General features: G+C 38.4%; 1 protein-coding gene across 3 annotated transcripts; it reads right to left on the bottom strand.

Annotated features, from left to right (window-relative positions):
• SLC15A4 (solute carrier family 15 member 4) lies at positions 1–27,419 on the bottom strand. 3 transcript variants are annotated; one of them, XM_005018137.5, is made up of 8 exons: positions 26,736–27,418; positions 18,915–19,210; positions 18,031–18,199; positions 16,910–16,987; positions 15,428–15,596; positions 11,478–11,633; positions 4,990–5,148; positions 1–1,376 (listed from the first exon to the last, which is right to left on the bottom strand). In XM_005018137.5, exons 1-8 carry the CDS (start codon positions 27,303–27,305, stop codon positions 1,228–1,230), a joined length of 1,746 nt encoding a protein of 581 aa, XP_005018194.2. In that variant the 5' UTR covers positions 27,306–27,418; the 3' UTR covers positions 1–1,227. The 3 variants fall into 3 exon arrangements, 2 of the variants coding, with proteins under 2 accessions (XP_005018194.2, XP_027325701.1); XR_003500834.3 differs by lacking the exon at positions 1–1,376 and adding an exon at positions 6,857–6,954 and having other exon boundaries at positions 5,022–5,148; positions 26,736–27,419; XM_027469900.3 differs by lacking the exon at positions 11,478–11,633 and having other exon boundaries at positions 26,736–27,419.
• Between the last annotated feature and the right edge of the window lie 419 nt (positions 27,420–27,838).

Here is a 27,838-nt window from a genome sequence, read left to right as displayed (position 1 = left end):
TCACAGCAAGGAATTTCATTTTATTTCGTAAACTCATTAAAAAGATGTCCATGTAAAAAAGGACATTTTAACAACACAAATGCAGACAAAAGGAACTATAAAAATTCAACACATTAATAAAAAGTTGAGTTTTCATTTTCTTTCTGCATAATTCCTTGCAAAGTATCATCTTCCATACAGTCTGCACACAATTATTAAAAATCATTAAAACTCAAGAGGCTGAATGTAAAACCATTTGCTCTGCTATAGGAATGTGTTGCTGAAAGATACAAAACCGGTAGCATGTTAGCTAGAACTGTAACAGGACTGAAGGAACTGGATTGAAAGGCTTCTAAATTGTTATTGCGCATTCATCTTCTGAGAATTCAATCTCAGTTCTTTCTGCAAGTATTTAAAACAGTCCTTAGGGAAGTAACAGCATTAGATTGAGCAATGTTTTGTCAAAAGATGTATGCTTCCATTTCATTCTAATACATCTTATGCAGACTCAACAACACTTCTGAAGTAAAACCATTTCACTGCCAACAATTCTTTACTGTGCACTAAAAAACTTACAGCAGCTATATGGTAAACTACTGTGACACATAATTCAGTCTTCGGTACTGGATGCTCTTGACTGCAAGTTGGGACTTCAGGGTTCAAGTTTACTTCCACTGAAAAGTCAATTATAAAACTACATTTTTTTTCATCACAGCTGATCTGCAATTTGTTCCTGTTTCTCCCCCAAACAAGACTCCCAGGATTTATAATTTGTTCTTGTAACCACTACTTAAGGTTCCTGTGAAATGTTTTCTTTCCTATGTGTCCTCAATGTAAGCTTGAAGGAGTTGAGTGTTTCTGTACATCCACCGTGTTTCACTAAGCTCAGTTTTTCAGTCAGGGCTAAACCATGTCACATGTGACTTGTTACACTCAATTTCTAAGCCTAATTGCCCCAGCTTTCAAGAGTTTAGTAAACATCTCATGATTAACAAAGAGCAACTTGAATGCCTAGGGTTAATACACTTCCAAGATTTATGTTTGTCCTCTGCCAGGACATAGTGCAAGAAATGAGCCCCACCAACATAAGGCACTTACCTACTTTACATGAGAGGGGGCAGAGGTGAGAACTTTTGTAAAATGCAAATATAGTAAGTGTCTCTCTGGAGAAAACAAGATCTCACAGACTCAGGGTGCATTGTCACCTCACTTTGTGCTGCTGTAATAAAGTCTGCTCTGTAACAGATGTCAGATCCTCCCATTGGCAGCTACTTCATTTGTCTTTGACTTTTGATGATCATATTTCACAGAAACAATAAGGAAAAGCAAAAGGGTTGCTCCTTGAATGGCAGCCAGCAAAAAAAAATAATAATTTAATTGGCAGCCATTAATGTTACCTAGAAAAAAATGGACAGAAAAAAATATTAATAAATAATATACAAATGAAAATATCAATCCCCTTCAAGCCCAAGTAGTGAAGGCTTCTCTGCAGAATATGGGCAAGACCAAACCTAATCACATTTACATCTGACAGCATACTTTCATTTTTAATTATCCAGAACAAAAGATGGAAGAAATGCAGAGTCTGAAGATTGCTTTCTTTTGTGCTTCAATTCCTTAAACAAAGTAATGCCTCTGAGGAGGTGGATATATTTTCACTGCATGAAAAAAAACAATGCAGGAAGCTCCTCCTACCACTGGAAGAACTCTGTGCAGAGACTACACACATGGCAGTGTGTCTGCTTCAGGAGAGTCAGAATTTTACAAGTCTTCCTTTCTCACCCCTTCATTTTAGGTCTTATACTGCAAAATTGCAATGCTTTGCTGATTTCAGATAAAATTGCTAAAAAATTCAAGGATTACTTACATATATGAAAGTAATACAGATCACATTCATTTTTCAGGTGACAACTCATTTCAAAGCAAAAACAAAACCACCACATCATTTTTCTATGGTCACGAAATGGACTTGAAAAGAGAAAGCCTCGGATTATAAACTGTTCAGAAACAGCCCGAGATGAAATGCAGAATTCAAGAATGCTGGCTAGAAAGCAATGCTAGGTGTCAGCTACCTCATAGGCTTCATTTTATCTGGACAAAAATTGAGTCACCAAAATGTCTCTGTATTCAGAAGCTTGTGAGTTTTGCTTTCTGTGTCTATTCTCTACTATTTCTTAAAATTAAGCCTATGAGCAACCCCAGCTAAGTTCCTTGGCAAACAATGAAACAGGAGTTGCAGAAACCCTACACACAGTGTTCTGCAAAACGCCATTCTGACATGCAAAGTTGTCCTTGCAACACCTGGCTTAAAGAAACTGGTATCAAACACATTCCTCCAACATCCCATATCAATACATTATCAATACACCTGCTTTGCCAGTACTGTTGTGCTACACTGATACAGACTAGTTAAAGAGCCTTGACCCTTTTCTATAGGTAATGCTTTTCAGGAGCCTGGAGAATACAGTGAAACAGCTTTAATCTAGGAAAAAAAGTCCTTTCTGTTTTACAGCTTAACTGAAACAGGTAAGAGTAACAATTTTATGCTATACTACTATATATACACACAAACTACATAACCCTTTCTAACAGGCTTCTCAGTCCTGCTTAATGCCAAACGGTATCTGGGCATATGGAGACACACGCTTTCCCTTCTCTGTCAGGCCAAAGCAAAAAAAAAAAAAAAAAAAAAAGAATGGTATAAAGGAAAAAAGTTTGGCAACTCTGCAGATATAAAGAAAGCAATTACTAAGATTTTCTCTCAGCCTTCTTTTGGAACAAAGTTTTCATGAAACCATATGTAGTTTCTTTTTGGTTCAATTCACCTTTGACACTCCCTCAAGGTTGTTATAGATCAGTGATTTGTAGCACACTAATTAGTGTTAAATTAAGAAAGCTCATTGCTAAAACATTATTCCTGTATTAAGAAATGTGCACTAACTATTGCCGTACTTCCAAGAGCGATATATTGTGGCTCATTTCCAACATGCCACATGAGCCACAGCCAATTGGACCATTCTGATTGTCAAAAAGGTTAGAGAGGGAAAATACTGAAGTGTAGATCCATCCTAACAAACTGTTCATAAAGCACACCTATAAACGCTCTGATTAAATTACTTTAATTACTGAAACTTATGATTCAATTATAAATGAATTTATAGCAAAACACAATAAAATTACACTGAGTCTTTCCTTGACATTTAAAATACAATTTACACACGAATCTCCATTTCAAAAGCAGATGTGTTTAAAAAGTAGTAATTATCCGTTATGAGATGGGATATTAAATCCATGAAACCTCAGGCTTTTGTCAGAGAAATAACAGTGATTTTCAAGGTAGCAATCAACATTGAAGTACCAGCAGAGAGTAAACTTCATCAGTAGATTTTGGAGGCAGTCAGTTACCTCAAACAGTATCACGAGTTGGCTTAAATAGCATAAACTTGCTACACATTCTTACAGTTACTATGCAGCATCTACTTAAAAATAAAACAACAAATCTCTAAAGTTTGTCATTCAATAAAGGTTCCTCCTTACAATTCCTGCTCTTGAAGGCCTAAGTAAATTTTAGATGTGAATTTGATAACAACTTTTAATAGCAAATTAAACAAACCAAATTAAACAGTTCTCTTAACAATAGAAGAGGCAGCTCTGTTTACTACCCTGATATAAACAGTAAAAATAGTATTGATAGAAGATGCTATATATGAAAGCCACCCACTGAGTACTTCAACCTTGAGCTGCTGGGGCAGCTTGATTTTATAGCAACCCTTTGGACAAGAACAGTAGAAATATCTAACTCTGACAGCTGCCCAAACAGCAATCCACTGAGCCAAGTGGCTTATTTAAAACAGATGACCAATGAGTCATGAAAGGTAACATCTTCCAGTTCTAGCCAAGAGTACATATATTTGGCATAAATGTTTTATGGAGAGAATATTAGCCACTGCCTACTCTCACATTTTTTTCTGAAGGTTTTCTGAAGTAACCTTAAGAAAGCACCATCAAAAATCACATTAATTTTTACCAAATAATTATCCTCCTATTGAGCCCTCATCAACCTCTACACAGAACTGCAAGAAAAGGTACTCTTCCAGTTTTGAAATTGAGTGGAAAACAAAAAAAAAAGTCTTAATGTGATTAACCTTTCATTTGGCAACGACACCTGCATAAAGTTAAGGTTAAAAAATTACAAGATGATGAGTAAAGAAAAACTTATAAAAACAAAGATAACTGCTTGAGGCATGAAATGTTTCTTTTTGGTAACAACCAAATCGAACTTAAACAGCAAATTCTCTGATACCAATTTTAAAGCAAGTTCAGGCTGCTCTTTTAAGCCTGATACACAGTAGGCCTACCATTCTGAGAACTTTTCATGCTCTTTTTTTTTTTTGGAACTAATTAAACCATTGATGATGGCATGATTTTCTGAAATTCTCACGGTGCCACCTACTTGGGTGCCAATAATTATTTTTTAACTTCAACTGACAATATAAAGAAGTTACATTGGACCTTACAAGAGTATAAATAGTAAGCAGACAAATGAAAAAAACTCATGATAATTGCCATAAAGCCTCTTGAAACTAGGAAAACAAATAATTATTAAAAGAGACGTGTATATTTTACTCCCCATACCACCGGGAAGTAATTTCATTACGAAACACATTCTTCTTCCACTCAATTTTCTTGTCTCTTCATTTTTACTCAAATAGAAAGATTTTCAAGTAATCTCTAGCGATACAAGGCAGTAACAACTGAGGAGGTAATTGACAAGCACTTAGGCAAAATGCTACATGCCGGTTTTCCATGCTTTCAGGAGGACAATGTATCATTTTGCAGTCACATTACTTCATGCTTATATATGCAAGATGAAATGAGTCTAACATAATAAGTAGACAAATTTAGATTTTCAAAATAACACTGCGCTAAGATTCAACATGCTTGATGTTTAACTGTTTCTGAAGGAAGCAGTTTACTTCATAGGCTATGAATATGCTGAAAATAACTTACCAAAATCTGTGTGATTACTCATCCAGCCAATTTCTTTAATAGACACCAGTGCCAACAATCCAGAGCCAACAAATGATCCAATCCCCGAAAAGAAAAAAAACAGCCCCATAATAGCACTCTGCATAGATTTGGGAGCAGCTGAATATGCAAATTCTAGACCTGTATAAAAGAAGAGAATATACATTACTGGAAAAATCTAAGGAACAACAGTAGTTTGCTCTTATTTAGTGTTATAGAAGTTACAGATGTAAACAATTACTAGTATGCTAAAGACCTAAATCTAGCCCCAGATTTTGGGAGGCAAGGGAGATTGAACTCATGAATCCCTCTAAGTTTCGAGTTCCTCCATCTCCTTCATAAGCCCTGTTAAAGCTCACCAATGTATGTTATATATCAATCCATTACATGGAAAACATTTGAGACCAGCACTTTCTCATTAATATTGCATGTGCAAAAATCAAGAATCTTCTGATGCAGAATATTCATTTTTCTAAGTAGAATTATCCTCAATTACATTTATGAACTACGCCTAATCTGGCAAGTTCCATGTTCTCCATTTCACCTGTTTCTATATATAAACACTGCACAACAGACAAGATGAAGCACACAATCTTCCGTGCTAAGAACAAAGTACTCAAGAACTGAGGGTCACTCTTGCACTCACCACAAACATTAATTTCATAGACTTAGTGTCTGTGTTTCTGAATGCATAGACATAGAAATTAATTGTAGCTGGGAAGGAAGCAATTATTTTCAATTTAATTTTGATCTAGAACACTGAGCCCATTGCTTGCTTGCATGTTCATTTTACAGCTTGTGGAAATGGAGCTACAGCTTTAAACTACACTTATTATCTCAACCAATAAAAACAAGATAAGAAAGAAAGCCAGTAACATCAATTTGAAAACAATCTGTGCTACTGAATTTGAGTACCAACAGGACAAACAGGCTAGGGTTCTGCCTTGCAAAGACTAGTGCCCATGATTAACTCTCTTTTTAGAGGAATATTTCTGTCAAAAATCAAAAGGGAATATTCACAAGAGACAGTCAAATACTTTCTTTACAGAGCCTTCTCTCTGACAGGTGAGCTGCTTGTTTCAAAACAGTCTCCTTCATACTGAAATTAATGAAAGCATCTATTACCTCTTCTAACATCTACCTTGCCAAAGATAGCATTATAGACCTGAAAACAGCACAAATCTTGTGTCTTGCATTACAAAGTTTTGCTTATTTTCACCATTACTGGTATTTGACTTTTATTACTTCAGACAGAGTTTAATAGATTTACCCTGCCATTTCTTTTTCAAGAAAAAGCTGAACACTTCCAGTCCAATAGGTCAATTTGCATGTTGCGAGGGAGTAGCTTTGTTCTCGTTAGGGAAACAGAACTACATGTTTTCACTTACTGATCTCACAGCACCCTGCACTGCCACCCGAGAAATCTGACAACCAACACACTACTTCTCAAATGTAGTTGCAATCTATAAAAATCTTTGCAAAATGCACTTGAATGGGCCAACAGCAACCTGCCAGTGATTCTAGAAGGGAACTGAAACATTCTTCGTGCAACTCAGCTGTGTAGGTTCCTGTAAATTCAAACTGTAATGAGAGAATCACTACAGAGATGATGGGAGAATCATATGCAAACGGGGGGGAATTGTATTTATTCTGAGAATTTAAAACTTTTTTTTTTGTGCCACTAGTTAACAATTCTGATTTTTTCAAGAATTATTTATCTGGCCAATGACAAAGTAAAAATAAGTAAATAAAAAGAAAGAAAATAGGCTACTGTTGGGATACAGCTGCCTGTTCTTTAGCCTGTTGGTAAGTTACCACAGTTGCCACAGATCTTTAGAGTATCACTCACATTTTGGTCCCCAGCATTTGTGTATACTGTGCAAGAACATCACATGAAAGAATATGGCCCATTTCTTCTCTAGTTCATTTTACAGACACACTGAATTGCTAGAAAAAAAATCGTAAAGACCGAAACAAAAACAGAATTGTTATAATGCTATGCAAAAAATAAGGCATGTCTTTAAACTTGAATAATATTTCCAGCAAACCTAGTATTTAATCTATCATAAAGAATACAAAATCTTTTCTTTGCCTTCAGAGATATTCTTGCCTGCTGGCAGCCATTGATAACAATTTCATGCTACCTCAAACAGTTTTGAAATTAAACCCTCTAGTTGGTGTTGTCACATGAGATTATGATTCCCAGCTAAATAAGAGTGCTTTAAGAGGATTGGCAGAATACAAAATATTAATGCAATGTGCATCATCTTTTTAAAGGTAAATCAAGTGTAACTTCTGTGGCTTAATAAGAACATGCTTAGTTTTACAGTAAAAAAACAAACTTTTGCTCTTCTGACATTTAGCCCCTTTTTGTTTGTAATAAACACTTTCAAACCAGTTTTGTAATCATTCATATTTCTTTTAAAAACATGAATTTCATAGAAAAATAGATGCCTTTATCCGCTTTGAATAGCAAATAGGTAAAATATATCCTACTAAATTCTTGAGGGGCTTTCTTAAATATTCTAGGAATTCAGTTTAGATAATCAGAAGGCGGGGGAAAAAAAACTTTGTAAAATAAGTCAAATGAAGCCATAACACACAAAGCAATTAAGATCTGCATGGAATTTCTCGTTCAAAGATAGGCATTTACATTTTTTCCAAGACTGACCAAGTAACAGGTTTCGAAGTTATAAAGCTGTTGATACAGGTGCAGCAAGTGCAGAACAGCAAGGTATTCACATAATCACACAGAATCACAGAATTTCTAGGTTGGAAGAGACCTCAAGATCATCGAGTCCAACCTCTGACCTAACGCTAACAGTCCCCACTAAACCATATCTCTAAGCTCTACATCTAAATGACTTTTAAAGACTTCCAGGGATGGTGAGTCCACCACCTCCTGCGAAGCCTCTTCCAGTGTCTAACAACCCTTTCGGTAAAGAAGCTCTTCCTAACATCTAACCTAACACTCCCCTGGCGCAACTTAAGCCCATTCCCCCTCATCCTGTCACCAGGCACGTGGGAGAACAGGCCAACCCCCGCCTCACTACAGCCTCCTTTAAGGTACCTGTAGAGAGCAATGAGGTCACCCCTGAGCCTCCTCTTCTGCAGGCTGAACAAACCCAGCTCCTTCAGCCGCTCCTCGTAGGACTTGTTCTCCAGACCCCTCACCAGCTTCATCGCCCTTCTCTGGACCCGCTCAATCACCTCCATGTCCTTCTTGTAGCGAGGGGCCCAAAACTGAACACAGTACTCGAGGTGCGGCCTCACCAGAGCCGAGTACAGGGGGACGATCACCTCCCTAGCCCTGCTGGTCACACTGCTTCTTATATAAGCCAGGATGCCGTTGGCCTTCTTGGCCACCTGAGCACACTGCTGGCTCATATTCAGCCGACTGTCCACCATCACTCCCAGGTCCTTCTCTGCCTGGCAGCTCTCCAACCACTCATCTCCCAGCCTGTAGCTCTGCTTGGGGTTATTGCGCCCCAGGTGCAGGATCCGGCACTTGGCCTTGTTGAACTTCATACAGTTGACCTCAGCCCATCGGTGCAGCCTATCCAGATCCTCCTGCAGAGCCTTCCTACCCTCGAGCAGATCGACACACACACCTAACTTGGTGTCATCTGCAAACTTACTGAGGGTGCACTCAATGCTCTCGTCCAGATCATCAATGAAGATATTAAAGAGGACCGGCCCCAGCACCGAGCCCTGGGATCGCCACTAGTGACTGGCCTCCAACTGGATTTGACTCCATTCACCACGACTCTTTGGGCCCGGCTATCCAGCCAGTTTCTAACCCAACGAAGCGTGCGCCAGTCCAAGTCAAGAGCAGCCAGTTTCTTGAGGAGAATGCTGTGGGAGACGGTGTCAAAAGCCTTGCTGTAGTCAAGGTAGACCACATCCACAGCCTTTCCCTCATCCACCCAGCACGTCACTTTGTCATAGAAGGAGATCAGGTTCGTCAAGCAGGACCTGCCTTCCATAAACCCATGCTGACTGGGCCTGCTTGCCCTGCAAGTGCCGCATGATGACTCTCAAGAGGATCTGCTCCATGAGCTTCCTTGGCACTGAGGTCAAACTGACAGGCCTGTAGTTTCCCGGGTCTGCCCTCTGGCCCTTCTTGTAGATGGGCATCACATTTGCTAGCTGCCAGTCAACTGGGACCTCCCCCGATAGCCAGGACTGCTGATAAATGATGGATAGGGGCTTGGCCAGCTCCTCTGCCAGTTCTCTCAGTACCCTTGGGTGGATCCCATCTGGCCCCACCGACTTGTGCACATCCAAGTGCCGTAGCAGGTCACCAACCAGTTCTTCGTGGATGGTGAGGGCCACATCCTGCTCCCCATCGCTTTTCACCAGCTCAGGGTACTGGGTATCCAGAGAACAACCAGTATTGCCGCTAAAGACTGAGGCAAAGAAGGCATTGAGCACCTCCACCTTTTCCTCATCTCTTGTAACTAAGTTTGCCCCCGCATCCAGTAAAGGATGGAGATTCTCCTTAGTCCTCCTTTTTGTAATAATGTAAGCCTCAAAGATTTTACATCCCATGACAAAGTCCACTAAAGCAGCTGAGGAAAAACAAAAAAAACACTATCATCTCCAATGACTCATCAGTTCACCCAAATTCAGACTTAATTTGTATGGTCCCTAAAGTTGTAACTAAAGCTAAATAGTTCATTTTAGTCTTTTGATTAAAAAACAAAAACAACAACAACAAAAAAGCTAAATATAGACTCAGTTTCAGTAAGTAACCTGATTAAGCAAGACTTCATATTTTTATGTATTAGGATTTGTGATGGTTACTGTTCATATATAATGAAAAATACTATAATATAGAACAGCAGTGACTATACTGATATGTATCCTCTGCTAGAAGACATATTGATTGTGCTGCTAAAGTATACCTTCCATTTAAGAATCTACAGTGTTTAGCATCTTATGTCTTTGTTGTGCTTTAAAGATAGCAAACTCTCCCCACATTTTACTAGTACTGAAATACACTGACGACTTGCCTGTACATCACTGTGCGGTGTGGAGGGGGCTGTGGCAACAAGCTGAAATTTGACATCCTTTCCTATGTAGCTCACAGCAAGGGTTAAAGATGTTAAAATGAAAAAGGCCTTTGACACAATCTATAAATGTTAGATTTTAACTATGTTGCAGCAGTTTACCTGTCCACAAGAATGTATAGAGCTGTTTCAGAAAAAAAAAAAAAATCTAAAAGGCACAGTTTTTAATCCTTGCCAGGCAATCCAACCACTTCGTTTTATTTCCTAACAACTGGGATAACAGTCAAACACACATAACCAAAAACCTGACAGAGCAGAAGTTCTCTGTTCCATTGAGAGGAGGAACAAACGGGCCATGTGACAGCTGGGGCTACCACCAGCAAGATCTTACAGAACTAGGGAATCTCATTTTAACTCACTGTGCCCACCCAGTGTGAGGAATGAAAGTAACCACCTACAGGGGAAATGAGAACAGGAAATTCTGTTCTAAGGAATCTAAGTGAAAGAGCTATGCGTAATGCCAATTTGAATGCATCATCTCTGAAGTTCAATATTCTGAAACAGTATTACAACACATAAGTAACTAGAGTTAAGCAAATACCATGAGATTTTCAAATCAAGTCACTGGAGAAGTTCCAATATATTATATCAAGCAGCTCCAAAAGTCTATTTAAGTACCATCACAGTAGTTACTTCTGTGATCATGCAAGTATTCCATTATTGGTAACTAAGCCTTTCTCCCAAGCATAGGATGTGTAAACACTGTGCTACAAGTGGTAACATTTCACTTGGTTAATCACAGTAAACCAGCCTTAGTCATATCACAGTGACAACAGCACCCATGCTTTCTTTGTACTAATGAGCCCTGCATGTATATGAAACAGACCAGAAAATAAGATATTATAGTCCTTTTCACCCACTTGTCCCACTTCACTTTCAGATAAAAAAAGTGATCACACAGCTGTCCAGTATATCACAGAAAAAAAATGAAATTTAAGATCTCTTGCTTTTTTTTTTTCAAGAGAGGTGGGATTTGAAGTGTTTCAGTTTGTCTAATAGCACCCTGAAGTACTAAAATAACTACAGAAACATTTGTCTAAAACATGTAAAAACTAGCTAGTTTGTTATTAATCCCCCCAAAACCTAGTTCATATTTAGTGTCACATAATTTCCCTCAGAGATGTAAAAACTAAAGTAACATGAATTTAGTCTGGTGATAAATCTTGATTAAGATTTATCTTTATCCTTTCTTCCTTTTTCCCCCTCAGAAAGGTGGTTCCATATACTGACTTTCTAGACTGTGCAGGCTTTGACACTGTATATTCAGTTATATTGCATAATATTTTATTTGGAGACACGAGAACTCATTTATAATAATTCAAGAAGTAAGTATTTATTTTCTAAGAATCCATCATTTATGACAGATATGAAAGCAGATTTAAGACACGTAACTCTTACCTGCTATACTTGCAAATATTTCACTGAATCCAATCAGCACGTATTGAGGAATCTGCCACCATATTGGCAAATCTGCAGCATGGTATGTAACATTTCCAATTGTCTGATCGATTGTTTTAACTTTTACAATTTTCAGTCTGTTGCTCTCCAGAATTCCTACGCAAAGTGGGAGGAAAAAATGACTTACCTAAGATGCAAATACTGTTTCTTCATAATAAGAACTAAATTAGTATTCAGTCCTACATGAGAATTGCAATTTATGACATAGGACTATGTATTTCTTATTTCCCAATATAGTTTTATGGCCAACTACTCTATTGTTATTTCAAGACATACACATTTTCTGCCATAGAATTACAGCAGTTATATTCTTATTCAGTAGCAATACACATATAAATACTCAACCTTTTTCTAATGGATTAGCTAAGAGTTTTCTTACACAAAATTTGCCACCCCTCCCCCCTTCTCTTTAAAAAAAAAAAAAAAAAGACAAAAAAGGGCATGATTTTTGCGAACTACTACTTTGCAGTGTTGCATGGTATTAGTAAATCAGGAACATTTTGCTTATTAAAATGGCTACACTAGTGCTGTGAAACCATGAAAACACTTTATAAATATGATCATGACATTCGTATGATACTTATCCCAAGACTGTGGTTTACAAACTAGACGTTGTATAGAATGTACTTTATGTAGAATGAAAAATAGAGGTGACTGTGCAAATATAAATAAAATAAGTTTTAGCTTGTTCAACACAACAATTTAGAGAATGAATACCAAATAATCTGGCATGAAGTTTTGTAGGGTTTTGCTGAAGTCACCTAGATTAAAGTATTTCCCTCACTGTTACACAAATGCACATAATTAACTAATAGTTAATAAAATTTCCAGCTTTACCCAGAAAGGATCTCTATAAACAAACTCTGAATGCCCTTGAAAAGGGTAAGGTGGATTTATCCATCACCAGTGCAGAGAATCTGGGCTGAGTCACTGACACCACCTCCTGCAGTGTTATATACATATGGCCCCCCATGGTACTGCCTGCCAGTTTCAGCCTTTTTCTACTTAGCCAAAACTACATCAGGCCACAAAATGCAGTTTCTTATTAGTCCTGCTTGTGACTGGAAAGAAAGCATGAGGAAGGTTCCCTGTAGATTGTCTGTAGTTAAGGCCGTAACTAGAAAAGATGTTCCAGAAATCAAGAGCTTTAAGGATAACACTGTACTTTTTCATTGTAGGGAACTAGAGCCAGAGCTCTGAAAACCAGGCTGCAGGAACACACATTAACAAGTGACTTACAAAGTACATTGAAAATGATGGAAAGCTGCCTTTGTATAAACCACATTCAGTATGAGTTCAGGAATCTATTCAAGTAACAGAATCTAGTAGATCTGCAGTCTACTGTTCTGAAACCAAGGGGTATAGAGGGAAAATTAAATACTACCTCATGGCCCCAAAAGTATTTACTTAGAAAAGCGTTTTCCTTAATAGCATCTATTTTTGAGGTAAAGATTGTTCTGAATTTAGTACCAGGCCACCACATTTTCTCTACCTTCCTCATTTTTGGATGATGACTTCCCCACCTTAAATACCTTTGTTTAGCTCTCCCGCTACCTCAGTGCCCTCTGAACTATGAAAAATTGATACAATTAAATAAAGCTTGCTTTCTTGCTATTTTTGTTTTAATATAGCTGACAAACAGTTCAGAGCAGAACTTAATTAAAACATAAAGCATTACAGTTAGCTAAGAACCCATACATGATTTCCTTCACACACATTCAACACAAAAATATTATTCTTCAAAACATCTAGTGATCCTTGATGTGTTTTACATCCGTCATCAAGTTTAGGAGGTATTTAGCTACACAGGAGCATAACTACATTACACCAAACTTCCCTAAGTCTTCAAAGCCGAGTACTCCAGAATCTAGAACCTATTGAATCTTTCTAAGACTCTGACAGCCAAGCTTCAAGTTTAATCTTACAGTTTTTGTAGTTAAAAGAATCTTAAGTTTTTGCAATAATTGTTTAAACTCTATAAATGAAGTAGATTTTCCAGTTGAGTAACCTTAAATACTGCTGCTCAGAGTTTACAATAAAATGCATGAAGCACAGCAGATGTTCACTAAATCTAGTCAGTTGTACACTCACACACTTTGAGACATTTTAAGTAATCTAAGCAATCTAATAGGTAGCCTAAATGGTGTCCAGAACTAACGCCAGTCAGTTAAAACGGAAATATGGCACAAACAAATCGTTAAGATACTTCCAAGATTGCAAATTAATATCTTAATGTCTCCATATGTTCAAAATTTAATACTTTTCTCTAAGGCAGAAATTGTTGGAAGTAATGTTGCACTTTAGGAATATTAAAGTGTGGCTTCTACAAATAGCATTTAATGAGAAAATAAAAATTTTATGAAGCAAAAAAACAACAGAAGCTTTTCCCCACATTAAAAATAGACAGAGCTCCCTATGCCCTAAAGCTGCCACAATTGAAGCTCTGAAATTCATATTATGATGAATGGATGCTAAGTTACACCAATAGGTTAGATTTTCCAGCCAGGTTGCACATTATCAAACAAAATCATGCATCACATCTGTAGACAAACAGAAGGCATTTGAAATTTTTAAGAATTGTGTCATGTAAAATAATTTCCCAACTCAGCAATCGTAATACAATATGCTTTTTTTTTTTCCCTGCAATACTAATACAGATATTGCTGGTTTTGAATTCACTTATGTGAGCCAGCAAGTTCTATTTAAAGAGCTGACATTTAACTGTTTTACATCACCTTCTCTTGCTGGTAGCAATATCTTAAGTAACATGGAATAAGAGAAACACTCCCATTTTAAGTTTAAATGACTTTGCTAAAAGAACTTTACTTGCCCACATACAAAGTGACCTTGGCCTAATAAGGTAATTATCTCTCTCACTGAAAGAAATCTTAATAGCCATAGAAAGCATCCCTCTCACTAAAAGATAGGAGATTACAAGTACTGAAATATATTTTATGCTATAACACTTTCTCAGTATGTTCATTAGAGCGATTCTAGGTGAAGGCTATGCATTCTATGAAGCATTTCTTAGAGGTATTCAGTTCCACATCAGCAGTGCTTAACAGCTTTAAATCATCTCAAAAGCAGCTGATTTACGATTTGAACAGAGATGCTATCTTTTTCCTCTCGTGTTATAGCTAAGCTATTTTACACTACAGTAATTCCCAAACATTAGGGAACATTAAGATAGGGGAGAAAAAAAACAAGCGGGAGGAAACTTGTTCAGCAATAACCTAACTTTATTATTTCAGATTAAAAGAAAGGATTTTATAATACTTAAAATTGAAATTTTACCTAAAAGTCACACTGTATGAAGAAGCATACTTATCACTGAACCTCTTCATTTTTGGGGATAAATAAGTGTTCACCTTCAAGATAAATGGGTAAAAAATCAGACAACATGGACTTCCATAATACAACAGTTTAGATTAGGACTAAAGGCCTCGAACCCAAATGTTAGACAAGTTGTCCAGCCAAGCCAAGCACTGATCAGTGAAGGTAAGACATTTATTCAGGCAAATATGGTCAGAGATAAATAGTTCTGTATCGAGCATGCCTAGAAAGAAATGCTGTCAGTTACATATGTGAAAATGTTAGTTAAGATTTTCACAGTAGGGGGCTTAAAAGTTGATTTTAAAAGATATATTCCAAGTCTATTTCAGGCAGGAAATATTCTCCAATTTTAACACAAATATTCAAACCAGTCTAGAAGTCTTTGGATAAAATGTCTTTCATTGTATGAAATATATCCATGCAGTTACATTCCAACTATCCCATGAAAAAGACTCCTGCATAACCTTGATTTAAAGATTCAGGAAGGTTTTGAAAAATGCTATTTCAAGTTAACAAATAAATAACTATGTAAGTAGATCTCCAAGTTTTGTTCTTACCTGCAGCAAATGCAGAACACATCACAAAGAACATTCCAACTGCAATCCTCTTTAGTGATGATGGGAGCAAGCCATTCCTCTTTAAAATGGGGTCCACCAATCTATCTTTTAAGGGTATTAGGACCAGAATAAGCACTGCATCAAACATAGTCAACCAGGCTGCTGGAAACTAAAATGCAGAAGGATGACTTAAGTTAGCAAATTCATGCTTACAGGTTCATTTTTACTGTTATATAACAAAGAGAAAAATATTTTTCATGAAATGCTGAGACCCATAACAAACCACAGGGCACTCTAAGACATTGGAAAGAGAAAAATAAGAGTGTGTAAACGCTGAGGAAAACAAACACTCAGATATTCAACTTTTCATTTAATTTGTCTGTTATTAGTTCTGTTAGCATGGAAGTGCAAATGCAAAGATAGCAAAGTTGTTTTGAAATTATTTTTTTTTCAAAAGTTTTTTTTTTTTTTTTTAAAGTTTCAGTGGACTCGGTTTAGGACCTTGCTCTGAATTAAATTTTGTCAAAACACAAGCTAAATAACTAACTAAACCTATGTAGATTCCTTTTGAAAGAGAAGATAAACACCAGCATTACTTCAATATGAGTTTTTCTGCATACATCTTGAAATGTATTTAATGGAAAAATCAGTATCCTTTGGGAGCTTTTCTGCCATCAAGATTTTTTAAGTCATAGAACACCTGACTGCGAAATTGTGGCACGCAAACCTAGTAAACAAAATTGTGTAGCTTTTTAAAAATGAATATACCCCCAATTACTTTAAAAAGTGTTCAAAGTCAGTATTTAATGGTGCACAGGTTGTGAAGTGATTGATGTAATTAAATACTTGCCACAATTTTACTTCCAGCAATATAATCTGATCTGATATAATTAAACATTATTTCCACTTCAGGCTAATAGCTAGGTTCAGTACACATTCTATTATTCGGCTTAGAACTTCTGCCACAGATTGGTGGAAAAGGTGCTAGCATTTTTGATAAATATTGATTGAAAAGCTTCCTTCAATATGCCAAAATGATTTAAGATAAAGTCAATACTGATTAATCAGTATGAGGTATTTCATATTCCAAATCTGCAAATACTAATGTTTCAGTTAAGTATGGGTATTAATACTGAGTTTCTAGGACCGCTTCTGCACTTCTAACTTGCAAAATTAGGGCATACCGATTTTGAAGATTCCTTCAAAGATCATACTCTGTCCACTAAAGGACAAAGACAACCATAATTTAAGGCAGTTAAAATTATCTGAATACATTAAAAACAGTAAGGTGTGAACTCCACATACCAATAAATATGCCAAAATCTAGGTATTGTGCCTCATGTCTTTTTATGTATGCCCAGCATCTGTAGTCATTCCCTACCTTTAGCTGCTACCTTAACTTCCTGGAATTGTGTGTACAATACTTCTTTAGATGAAATGAAAAATAAATAAAACAATTTCCACTTGTTTTGCCCTACTTACCGTATGAACAGAGTTGGTATCATTTGCTATTTCAGGAATTTTCAGATGAAGACTTTGCAATACATATGTTGTCTGCATCTAGCATTAGGGAAGATGATTTTAGATTACTTGGACATGCCAAACTGAGACCAAGATGTTGTTTACTTTTTTATATTTAACAAAGATTACGCCAAAGGTAAATTGCAAATATAGCAAGCCAAAAAGAATTAGTTAGAGCACTGTAAACTGCTTTTAACTCCTAAATTTAATTTTACTAAGTGCAGAAAGAATCATTCATGTGACTTTAAAATACAATTTCAGCATTTTTCCCCCAAATATTTGCTACTGTAATTCATCCCAGTAAGACAGAAGAACCAGAAAGGAATTAATTAAAAATGAAATCTATTCCACTTACCCTGACCTATGTAAACCAACTGCAAGATGAAACAGAGTGCAGTATTTAAGATATAATTTTTACAGCTATTAAATTATAATTTTAATGATTTTATTTTAAGTTATGTTAGTTAGTTTAATTATCAAGTAAAAAAATGATTATTTGAAAGTATTCTCAGTAACCGCTTTTTATCTCTCTACTTCAGGGGAAGAGCTCCCAGAAAAAATGTGAAAGTAGATACTTTGGCATACTGGTAAGCTAATACAGCTTTCCCCAATAATTTTATCCAGTAAACCGAAAATGCAGAAGCTATCATCATTTAGTGTTTTTTTTTTTTTTTGCTAAGACAATACTAAAATGATTCCTGAGATGCAGCCACAGGTATGTGAACAAAAGGTGGTTAACATTATTGAACACATGGGTATTAAACAAAATCAAGCAGAACTGGAGTTCTGAAGAATCCTGTTCAATATTCATCTTCTCTAGAATCACAACTACTAAGTATTAGCTGTAAATAAACCTTATGGAACAGCCATCCCATTCCATCCCATGCCCTGTTGTTCAATGTTACTCCCCTCCCCCCAAAGAAACTTTCAGAGAGAAAGTATATTTACAACCTAGGCTCAGAACTGCAGCTTAATGCTATAGCCCCAAACATTTCAAATACAGATGGAAGAGGAAATCTTTACATTTGAGATTACATTTCTCAGACATGGAAAATAAGAATGTAACCCTTTGAACTACTCACTTGAAAATACACTGTCCAGTAAGGTATTAAAGCCAAAAAGACAGGGATAATCTTCACAAGAACCTTCACATCTTCAACTTTATCTTCTCTGAATGGGCCTCCATGAGACAGCTTAGCCATCTCAAACAAGCTCTGCTTCCGAGATTGCTGAAGGACTCCCCGGCCTTCACTGTTGAAAAGAATTTGGGATTTAGTTATAGAAAAAAGCAAAACAACAATTAAAGAACAACAAAACTTGACTTCTCTGTGGTCTTGTAACACATTCTAAAAAACAAAAAAGCTCATACATTTCCAAAATAAGTTATCCTTAACTACAAATAAACTAGGCCATAATGGATCAGTAGCAGCTGAAAGCACAATCTGTAATGTTCTATTTCAAAGGTTTGCTTATTTCCCTTACTCATCCTCACGCATAAGTAAATGTCACTGCAATATGCAGATCTCAATAGTATCACCAAATACTGAATAGTTTTACAATCTGAATATGTGAAAGCCCATAACACATGGTAGCATTTTTAAAATCAGAAGATGTCCCATAAACATATCTAGGCAGTTAAGGAAGTTTACTACTCTTTAAAAGCAGCATACTTGGGCAATATTGTCAGGATAGAGCGTTCAGTTGAGAACAGCAGACTTGACTTCGCAGTATGTAGATCCAGAGATCTCACAATACATCTCTTTTGTCCCCAGGTTCTCAGAGTACAATTTCCAGGGCCCAAGTTCTCCACCTGAGTAAGCCTCAGATGATCCAGTTCTTGAAGAAAAACTGCATATTCTACTGTATTCTCTTACATGACTTACTGTCAGCTAGTCTGAACAAATTAATTTCAATTCTTAGACTGATTCACTGGAATTCAGACTATACAAAAGAGCTCATTACAAACCTATTTGTTGAACGCTCCATAGGTCTCCTTCTTGAGCAACAAGAATATGTGAGAATTTTAAACATGTCTGTGAAGGCACTACCATCAGGTGGTTTTGTGATGAAGAAACTCTGACTACATAAGAAAACCATGAAAGAAATCCCAATGCAAACTGTTGGGATACTATATCCAATAACAAAGCTCACGTTCTGCTGAATGTATGCAATGCCTCCTAGAGAGAGAATAGCTCCCAAATTTATGCTCCAGTAAAACCAATTAAAAAATCTTCTTGTAGCTTCTGGACCCCGATCTTTGACCTGAAAAAGATTAAAAACAAGTTCTTCAATTTCTGAAGGAAATTAAGTGTGTTTATTAGAATTCAATCAACCATGACACGACAAAGAATTTAGATTTAATTTAGTCTCATTGAAATGATTTAACTGTTTTGGGCTTAGCATGTTATTTGATGTAATGACACCTTAATAAACTATCCCATTATATCAATGGCTTTCCCAAAGTCCAGCATATGGATTGAGAAGTCAAATAAGACTACACTACATAGCTTTCCCAGAAAGGCCATTATTATTTCTACTACACTGTATCTCATTTGATCACTTCTGTAGACAATGCTCACTCAAATTACTGTCCCACAATCCACCCATAAGTTGAAATAACCTTTTTTAAGTTAAAATGGTTAAGCTACCAAAAAAAAAATAAAAAATCCATTATTAGTATTACAACAATTGTTTCTTCCAACTGCATATACATAACAATTAACCATACTCTATTTTTCTAAGACTCAGGTGATTAAAGCACAAATTCCGAATTTAAGTTTTAATACGGTCCTAATTCCTCTCATCAGAGCATAAATTGAAGACTTGCCATTCTGACCTTAAAAAAATAGTAATAAAAAAATTAAATTCAGGTTGCCTGAGGTATCAGGCAGTAAAAGAGACAGTAAACCCTTTTATCAAGTCAGCTCTGTTAATAGTATTATTCTACTTTCATTGGAGAGACACTTGAAGAAAACACGTTCCTGGTTTGCACAATCATCCTTTACTGTTTCCACCATCACTCTTTATTCTGTATTGACTAGAGTAAGTCGCCCTAGGTTTTGTAATTAAGTCACAAGAACTCAGCATAACTTGTAAGATGTGATGTAAGAGAAATTATGTAAGTTAAAATCTGAAATACACTAAAAAGATCAAGAATACTAGAACAGAATAATCCATAATACCATGTTTGTCACTGTTTTATGACTGAAAGACCATGAGCAGTGACCAGTGAGTCAGTGCCATGCACTGGTCTTGCTGAATCAGTTGTTTTTGACTTCTAATTTCAAGTTTCCCTTCCTCTTTTTGCCAGACCTTGAACACATTTTCAACATTGTCAGTTCTGATTTATAGCTTCAAATTTCTTGGTGCACAAACCCATCTGTATCATTTAACCAAGCTCAACAAAAGAAATATTAAAGTATCTATTCCTGTGCGGTTCATAGCACTGTTAGGCATTCAGGTATGTCTGTTAGTGTGTCAAATACAATCTCTGAGCAAAAAAACAAGAAATTCTCCCTTTCCAGTTTCAACTTGGTACCGCTCTCTCTTAATCTTAACAGTCACCATGTGCAGCAAGGTAGATATTCTTTCTAGACCCCAAATGACAAAGTATTAGCAAAGAATTACATCATAGCTTGATAACATCAATTAAGTTGGAGCACCGTCTATTTGACTAAGTTTTTCATTTCTTCATGATAAAGTCTCAGTTCTCTTACACTTACTGCAAGGAAATGACTTTCCATCCTCTCTTACAAATGACCTCGCTCATGTCTAGGCAAAAGCAAGTAGGGAGGTAAAAGCAGACTTTTATAAAATACAAGAACAGATAGAGCACAGCATGATATTTCTTTCAAGTATTATCCCAGCCTCCAACTATTAGCTCCCAACAAACTTCCTGAACCAAGGATGGATTCCATCTCTGAATAACCTGCAGCAGATTTTCCTTCTGTGTACTTGCCCAGCCTTCCCCTGAAACCAAGTCAGCTTTTAGGACCCATAACATCCTGTAGCAGAATTCTCCACGTAATTACACAGCGGCAAGAAACACCTCCATTTATCTGTTTTGAACCTGCACTGTACTAGCCTCACTTGCCTACTTCCAGAAAGCAAGAGAAGACAGCTGAGCTTTATCCCATCCCTTGTCCACTTCTACCCCTCTCTCACCACCCATTATTTCCATAAACCACTGCTATATCCCCCTTGTAGCTGTCTTTTCAGAGGTAGGAAGTTACAGAATGCTGCAGGATTCCTGTCATGGAAACCACTGACAATATCTGTTGCTCCTCCCTGATCCTTCCCTTCCCTTCTCCATTATCCTTTTTAAATCAGGATGACCAAAAAAGAACACAGTGCTCAAAGGACAAACACACCACAGACCCACGATGAAAAGAATTCATTTTCTGCTTCCTTATCAAGGCATACATACACACTAAAAATCACATCACAACCATTCCTGAAATGCCACTGTGGCATTTTACTGACCAATGTTAACAACTTAATAAAAATCCCACCATTGGGAGTAATTTGTCAAAGTGGAAGAGCTACAAAGTCATCTCACAAGAAACAGAAAACACTGGAGTTAAGACAGTCCTCATAGTTTCTTTCAAAAATTGTATTGTTTACCCAAAATAACAGCTACATTACATTTACAGGGGTCTACTCCAAGTTACCCATTGGCTATTACATGATCTGTGTGACAACACGATAGATTTGTTTATTCTCAAGTGTTCACTGAATGAACAACAAATATTTATTTCTCTGTTACTAATCCTGTAGATGGCACATTTTAATAAGCAATCAAGAAAAAGAAAACCATCTTGTAATCTTAGTTTTATTTATCAAGGATGGGCATTTTTCATAGAACTGCAGGAATTCTCCTTTTGCCCCTTGTGCCTGCGTGCATTATTTTCAATCACCCAAGCAAAAAGAAAAATATATCCCTCCCTCTGCTCAATTTCTTCTGTGCTCAAGCATAGCAACACTGTCCTTGTGGTATGAGCACCACCAGCTTCATTATATTCTTATCGTCCTACCAGCGGCTGCAAGAGGGAAGTGATGCACACAAGGGGCACAGGTATGGTGTGAGTCCTGGATAAAATCTGTCCTGCAGGCTAATGGTTCCATATCCCTGCACTGAAAGTCAAAATAGGCACATTTAAAAGATTTCGTCCCCATCACAACAAAACAGCTTCAGGTCAGTAGTAGTACTATAAAGGATATGAAAAAGGTCAGCTTCTTAGATTTAACATGTTTCAGTCAAACTTCTAACATCAGTGAAATGCCAACACCATTGAAATGCCAAGGCTGGAGCGCTATACTTCCTATCACTGAATAAAAGCATTGTAATAAAACTGTTTCAAAGGTGCCCTGACTCAAATGAACATTAGCAAATATCTAATGCACACAATTAATTGTTCTAGGTAGCATGTTATTTTACACATGAGCTCAGATTCAGACACCTCCCACAGATTATACCAGTGTGGGACAGCTGTTAGTTATGTAGGTCATCTTCTACTGCAGAATATCCAGTCCTTTACCTCCATTTAACTCTTCTGCATTCTTCTAACCTTTCACACCTATGGGTGTGAAATGGGATAGCACACCATTCTCCAAGCACAGTAAGGGACAATCCAGCAGTGCTTCTAATTCAATTAAAATAAAGAATGACCTATTCTACTGTAAAATGAGCATCTAAATTGCTCTGAATTCTCTTGTTTTCCAAGGTAAACATGAATTGAAAAGACAAAAATTAAACAACAAGAAAAAAAAAGAAATAAAAAGACTAACTGTAAGTCTTCTGGCCACAGCTGCATTATCAATTATTGACCAGCTGGCATTGCTCACTGCATTCAGATGTGCTTCTAAAAAGAAAATAAAAGTCTTGCTATTTTGGAGACATTTACCAAGACTTTTGCAAAAAAAAAAATAAAAAAATAAAAAAATTCTAACCTAAACCTTGATACTATCACTGTCCGAAAGGCATTTTTCTTCATACATCTGATAACTAACCTTTACATACAGCTAAGCCAAATGCAGAAAGAAGAATCACCATGACATACTGAATGTTGTAATTGGGACCTACACGGCATTGGATTTCAAAGTACTACAGGAATAGTTCTCAAAGCCAAAATACAAAACACTTACATTAGACTGATTACGGTCAGATGAGATGCAATTACCAGGTCTCATGCTAAAGTATCCCAAGTGCCTGGAACACTGTGTTATGGGAGTTGTGTAATCTTCGGGTTATTTACAGCCACTTTCAGTGGAGGACACACCAGCTGTGTAATGCTGCACTGCAATACTGCAAACCTGTTTAGGATATGAGGCTAGCATCTTACAATTGTGACTAAAATTTTAAACAAAGCTAAAACAGAGGAAGGGTAACTAGATCTTTAGTTACAACACTTGATGAAAACAGTCATTAAAAATACCTGATCAACAGCAACTTCCACGGCACAGCTGCCCTGACATTAGTACATAGACCTTATTCTGACTTAGAAGATGATCACTTGCTAAGTTACCCCTCTCCCAAATTTTTCGACACCAACATCTTTCTTGGGAGATGATCCATGTACTGACCAAAGCAGTTGTTACAACTTGACACCAAAATATCACACAGCTCTAATATTAAAACTCCATTACACAGATTCTTCCAATTTTTATGTAAAGAGCTAGGAATCCATGCAAGCATACAGTGATTCACCAGTTGTTCTTGGAGAGCAACTGAAGAGAGCTCAGTAACAGCTTTACACTACTGTTTGATGGCAACAAAATCTTAAATTTTCATAGTAAAATTTGGCCAATCCACATTTCAGGTCTGCTTCCTCTCACTACTGCCACATCTGTGGAAACAAATTAGTACTACACACGTGAATGCCACGAGTTCAGTTTTCAAACTGGTACCTGCAGATTCCTCAAGGTCCCCAGACTCGTAAGAAGTTAAATAACAACAAAAAAGAAACTTGTGGTTAATGACCTTTAGTTCTTTATAGGGGATTCCCTATTTCTCCTCAGAGGCTGCAAAACCTAAGTTCTACAAACCAAAAAGTTGAAAATCACTCTAAAGCAGACTTTTTATCAGCAACTCCCAATACTACTCTCTTTGACTGTACTAGAACTAAACCCATTGCTGTTCAAGTAGCAATCTTTGAAGAATTTTGGCATATTCTGGACTGATACATTTAATTCTGAAATTTAGAAAGAAAAATACTGTGTGTTAAAACTAGCATCTCCATAATCATATAATCATCGTAACTCCAGAACAGATTCATCTATTGTTAGATCAGTGGTTACAGGTGATACTAGACCAGTAGTCCACTACTGATTTTGGCTTCAACGCTGAAGCTAAACCAGCTTTCACAACAATGAGGATGAACATATTCAGATGTTTCCCAACTGTAACAAGTCACAAACTGCTACACAGAACAGGAAGTGACTACAAAACACTCTCGTCCAAAAGGGGAACTGACAAGTGTCAGGTGTACTTATCACATGCTTATAAACACTATTCTGAGAACCATCACTTCAGATTTAGACCCAAATGTTGGATCTGTGTGCAACTTCTAGGAAAGAAACAGAACTTCATTAAGTTGACCTACACCTAGTTTGCAGCAACTGCTTTTGGTAAACTGACTGCAATGTCAATAAAGTGACTTTTGCCAGTAAGTCTTTTTAGTCATAATAGCGCTTCTAAATGCATCCATTTAAACGGAGATAGGCAACCACACAATTTTAACTGACGATGAAGATAAGTATTGGAAGCCAGTTTCCAAATCTCCACAGAGTTATTATTCTATATAAATAAAATCTCGTTAGTTTTTGGTTCTCCACCCTAATTATATATTATCAGTTAAAACTGAAAAGTTTACATAGTAATTTTTAAGAGACCAGCAATGAAGTGCAATTAGCAACATCTGAAAGCTAGTTAATGTCAGTTAAAGTACATGACATGCAAGTGATAATATTTCTCGTTGTCTGGTATTTAAGGGAACTAGGACAAATCTTGTCAGCATGCGTCAAACCAAAACATGTTTGCATTGTACTCTGGTCTCCCAAGAACGTGACTCTGGGGGACAAATTATTTTCAGCAATATACCCAGCAATCTACCCAGCAGTTTGCTACATTACTATGCAGGCAAAAGCCACTCAAACTGCACAGCAAGGTAAATGGTATGCTGTAATACATTTTACAATAGATAAGCCAGAAAAACAAAGAAGGGGAAAAATCTGTTCCTTGGCAGAGCACTAGTGATTATAAACCAGAAGGAATATTTCTTTTGCTTCACTCTACATAAATCACTGTGAATTATCTGAAAACCTAGCCAAAAACTGCTTTCAGTGCAATCCTGAGGGAAAAGACTTAAAAAATAAAACAAAATAAAATAACCCATCTATAACAGCTACATCTCCATTGCCAACAGTTCTTCCCTTGCTCTCTGCCTGCCATTATTTCTCTCTTACATTTAACATTCATAAAGTGTTCCAAGGATAAGCAATCAGTTTTGAAAAACACCTTACAAGATAGAGTTGTATTAAGGCTATTTCACTTGATGGGCTCATGCTGGTTACATATAAACAGAACCAATACACTGAGGACATACAATTCTAGTCTACAATGTTTTACATTTATATACTCTTTTACTCAGAATCTATAATATATGAAATGCCAAAGAATGACAAGTGTGAACTGCACAACAGAGCATAGAGGGACACTTGGCAAGGAGATTGTGGCAGATCCTGCCTCTCGAAGAATTTCATGACATTTCTGATAGCTGCACTAACCATAGCTCAATGGGCCAGCAAACTGAAGTGGAGGTATGTTCCTTGCTTTGCCACCAAGAATGTTTTTGTTGGGAAAGCTATTCAGTATCTAAGCATCTGAAATTCTCAATTTGTAAAGCAGAAATTTTACATCATCACCCACCACCAGCATACTACCTTAGCATAAGACTAAAAAAAAAACCACACAACAGCATGTTCCAGATGATATTGAACCGTGACCTGTCTGTCATGCATTTTCTGTAAAGTCACTTGGTTCCACAGAGATGATCCAATGAATGGTATCACCGAATTGGATGCGGGTAACGTTATTTGACAGGACATGTCCTTATGAGAACAGCCTTAGTAATGCATTAATACTTTTACCACTTGGAGAGCATCTTCCCACCTGTCACCTGGAATAACATTAGCATCACTCCTGGAATTAGCATTCACCTGGAATAACAAAGACATCACTCACAGGCACGGTGAGCGATACCTTAAGGCTGAAAAATGTTTGTTTGATCTCTATCCTTCATTTATCATAGTAGGATGAGAAAGGCCTCTGACCACTGCTCCAAAAGGCCCATGTTATCTTTGTCAAAGCTAAAATGTGTATCAGGTATTTCATGTGATGAGCTGTGAGATCAAGTTCTCTCTGTACAAACTCTACCACGTAGGATAAGCAACAATCTACTTAGCGGTCACAAAGAACTAAACCAAACTTCTCAACGTGGTGATGTCTTCAGCCAAACCAGGTTCTGGAGCTCCAAGGAAACCAAAAGCCCAGAGACCAGCCATCACAAAGCCATCAAAATCACATCTTGCAGGGTACAAACCAACATCCTACATTACACAGGGAATGAGGCATGCTAATCCATGTTCCTCCAGGCCTCTGCAACGAAGCCGTGAAGCAGCTGGCACACCATCCACCCCACCAAGGCAATTCCCCCACATAACTGCCACCCATCCCCTGGCTCACACCAGCACCCACAAAGGATTCGGCAGCCACCAAGTTATACTCAACCTGGTCCGCCCCAAAAGGGGTGATGTTGGCCTTGACCGACCCGACGCCCAGCCCCACGAGGACCAGTCCCACGAAGGTGGCGGCGGCACAGTAGCGGGTGGTTCCCGCTTGTGCGCAGGGCACGGGGGTGGCGTTGGCCGCTGGAGAGGAGCAGTTCTCCACGGGGAACAAGGGGATGTCCCCGCAGAGGCCCTGCCGGGTGTGCGGTGCAGCGATGACGGGGAAGGCCAGCATGCCCAGCAGGTAGAGCGCCATGCTGAGCAGGATGGTGCCGAACTTGCCCAGCAGGGCGTCAGCCAGCCAGCCGCCGAAGGGCGACACCAGGTAGGTGATGCCCATGAAGAGCAGCAGGGCCTGGCTGGCCTGGGCGCCCTCCCAGCCGTAGGGCGGCCCGTTGAGGAACAGCACCAGGTTGGAGGTGACGCCGTAGAAGGCCGCCCGCTCCAGCAGCTCGGCCAGCAGCACGGCGCCGCACGCCACCCGCCGCCCGTGGAATGCGTCGCTCGCCGCCCGCCCGCGCTCCCCGCTGCCCAGCAAGGGGCTGCGCTCGCTCGGATCCGCCTCGTCCATGGCGGCGGCGGCGCCTCCTGGGACCGCCACGGCCCTACCCGGCCCCGCCGCGGAGCCGCCGCCCGGCTCGGCCCAGCCTGAGGAAACTTCCCCACCGCCCCACGGAGGTGGGCGGGGGGGTGGGCGGGGCAGAGTGGCGCGCCTCCATTGGTTGAGGTGGCTGTCGCTCCGCGTCACGTCGGTGGGAGGGCCGGCGGTAGAGGTGGTGCGAGGGAGGGGTGGGGGCAGTGGGAGAGGAAGGGGCGGGGCGTGAGGGGAGGTGGGGAAGGGCGGTGGGGTGGGGAGGGGCCGCGGGCGGCGCCTGGGCGCGGGGCGGCCGCAGGGACGGAGGCGGGGAGGGGGATTCGCGGGCCTCAGCCTAACCCCTAGCTTCAGCCCGATTTTTGCGCTGCAGCGCCCTTTGAGGTGCCAGGCAGGGTACAGGAGGCACGGAGGGAGGAGGCTGCAGCGGGAAGTTTGGTGTGATGGCTGCTTGGGGCGTTCCTTAAGGCCGGGATCGCGTTTGAGGCGTCAAATGGAACCGCGTGCCGTGA

The sequence above is a fragment of the Anas platyrhynchos genome, chromosome 16 (genome assembly GCF_047663525.1).
Source record: "Anas platyrhynchos isolate ZD024472 breed Pekin duck chromosome 16, IASCAAS_PekinDuck_T2T, whole genome shotgun sequence".
NCBI classification, from domain to species: Eukaryota; Metazoa; Chordata; class Aves; order Anseriformes; family Anatidae; genus Anas; species Anas platyrhynchos.
Note: the sequence above shows the minus strand (reverse complement) of the source record. Positions and strands in the feature narration are given on the sequence as shown.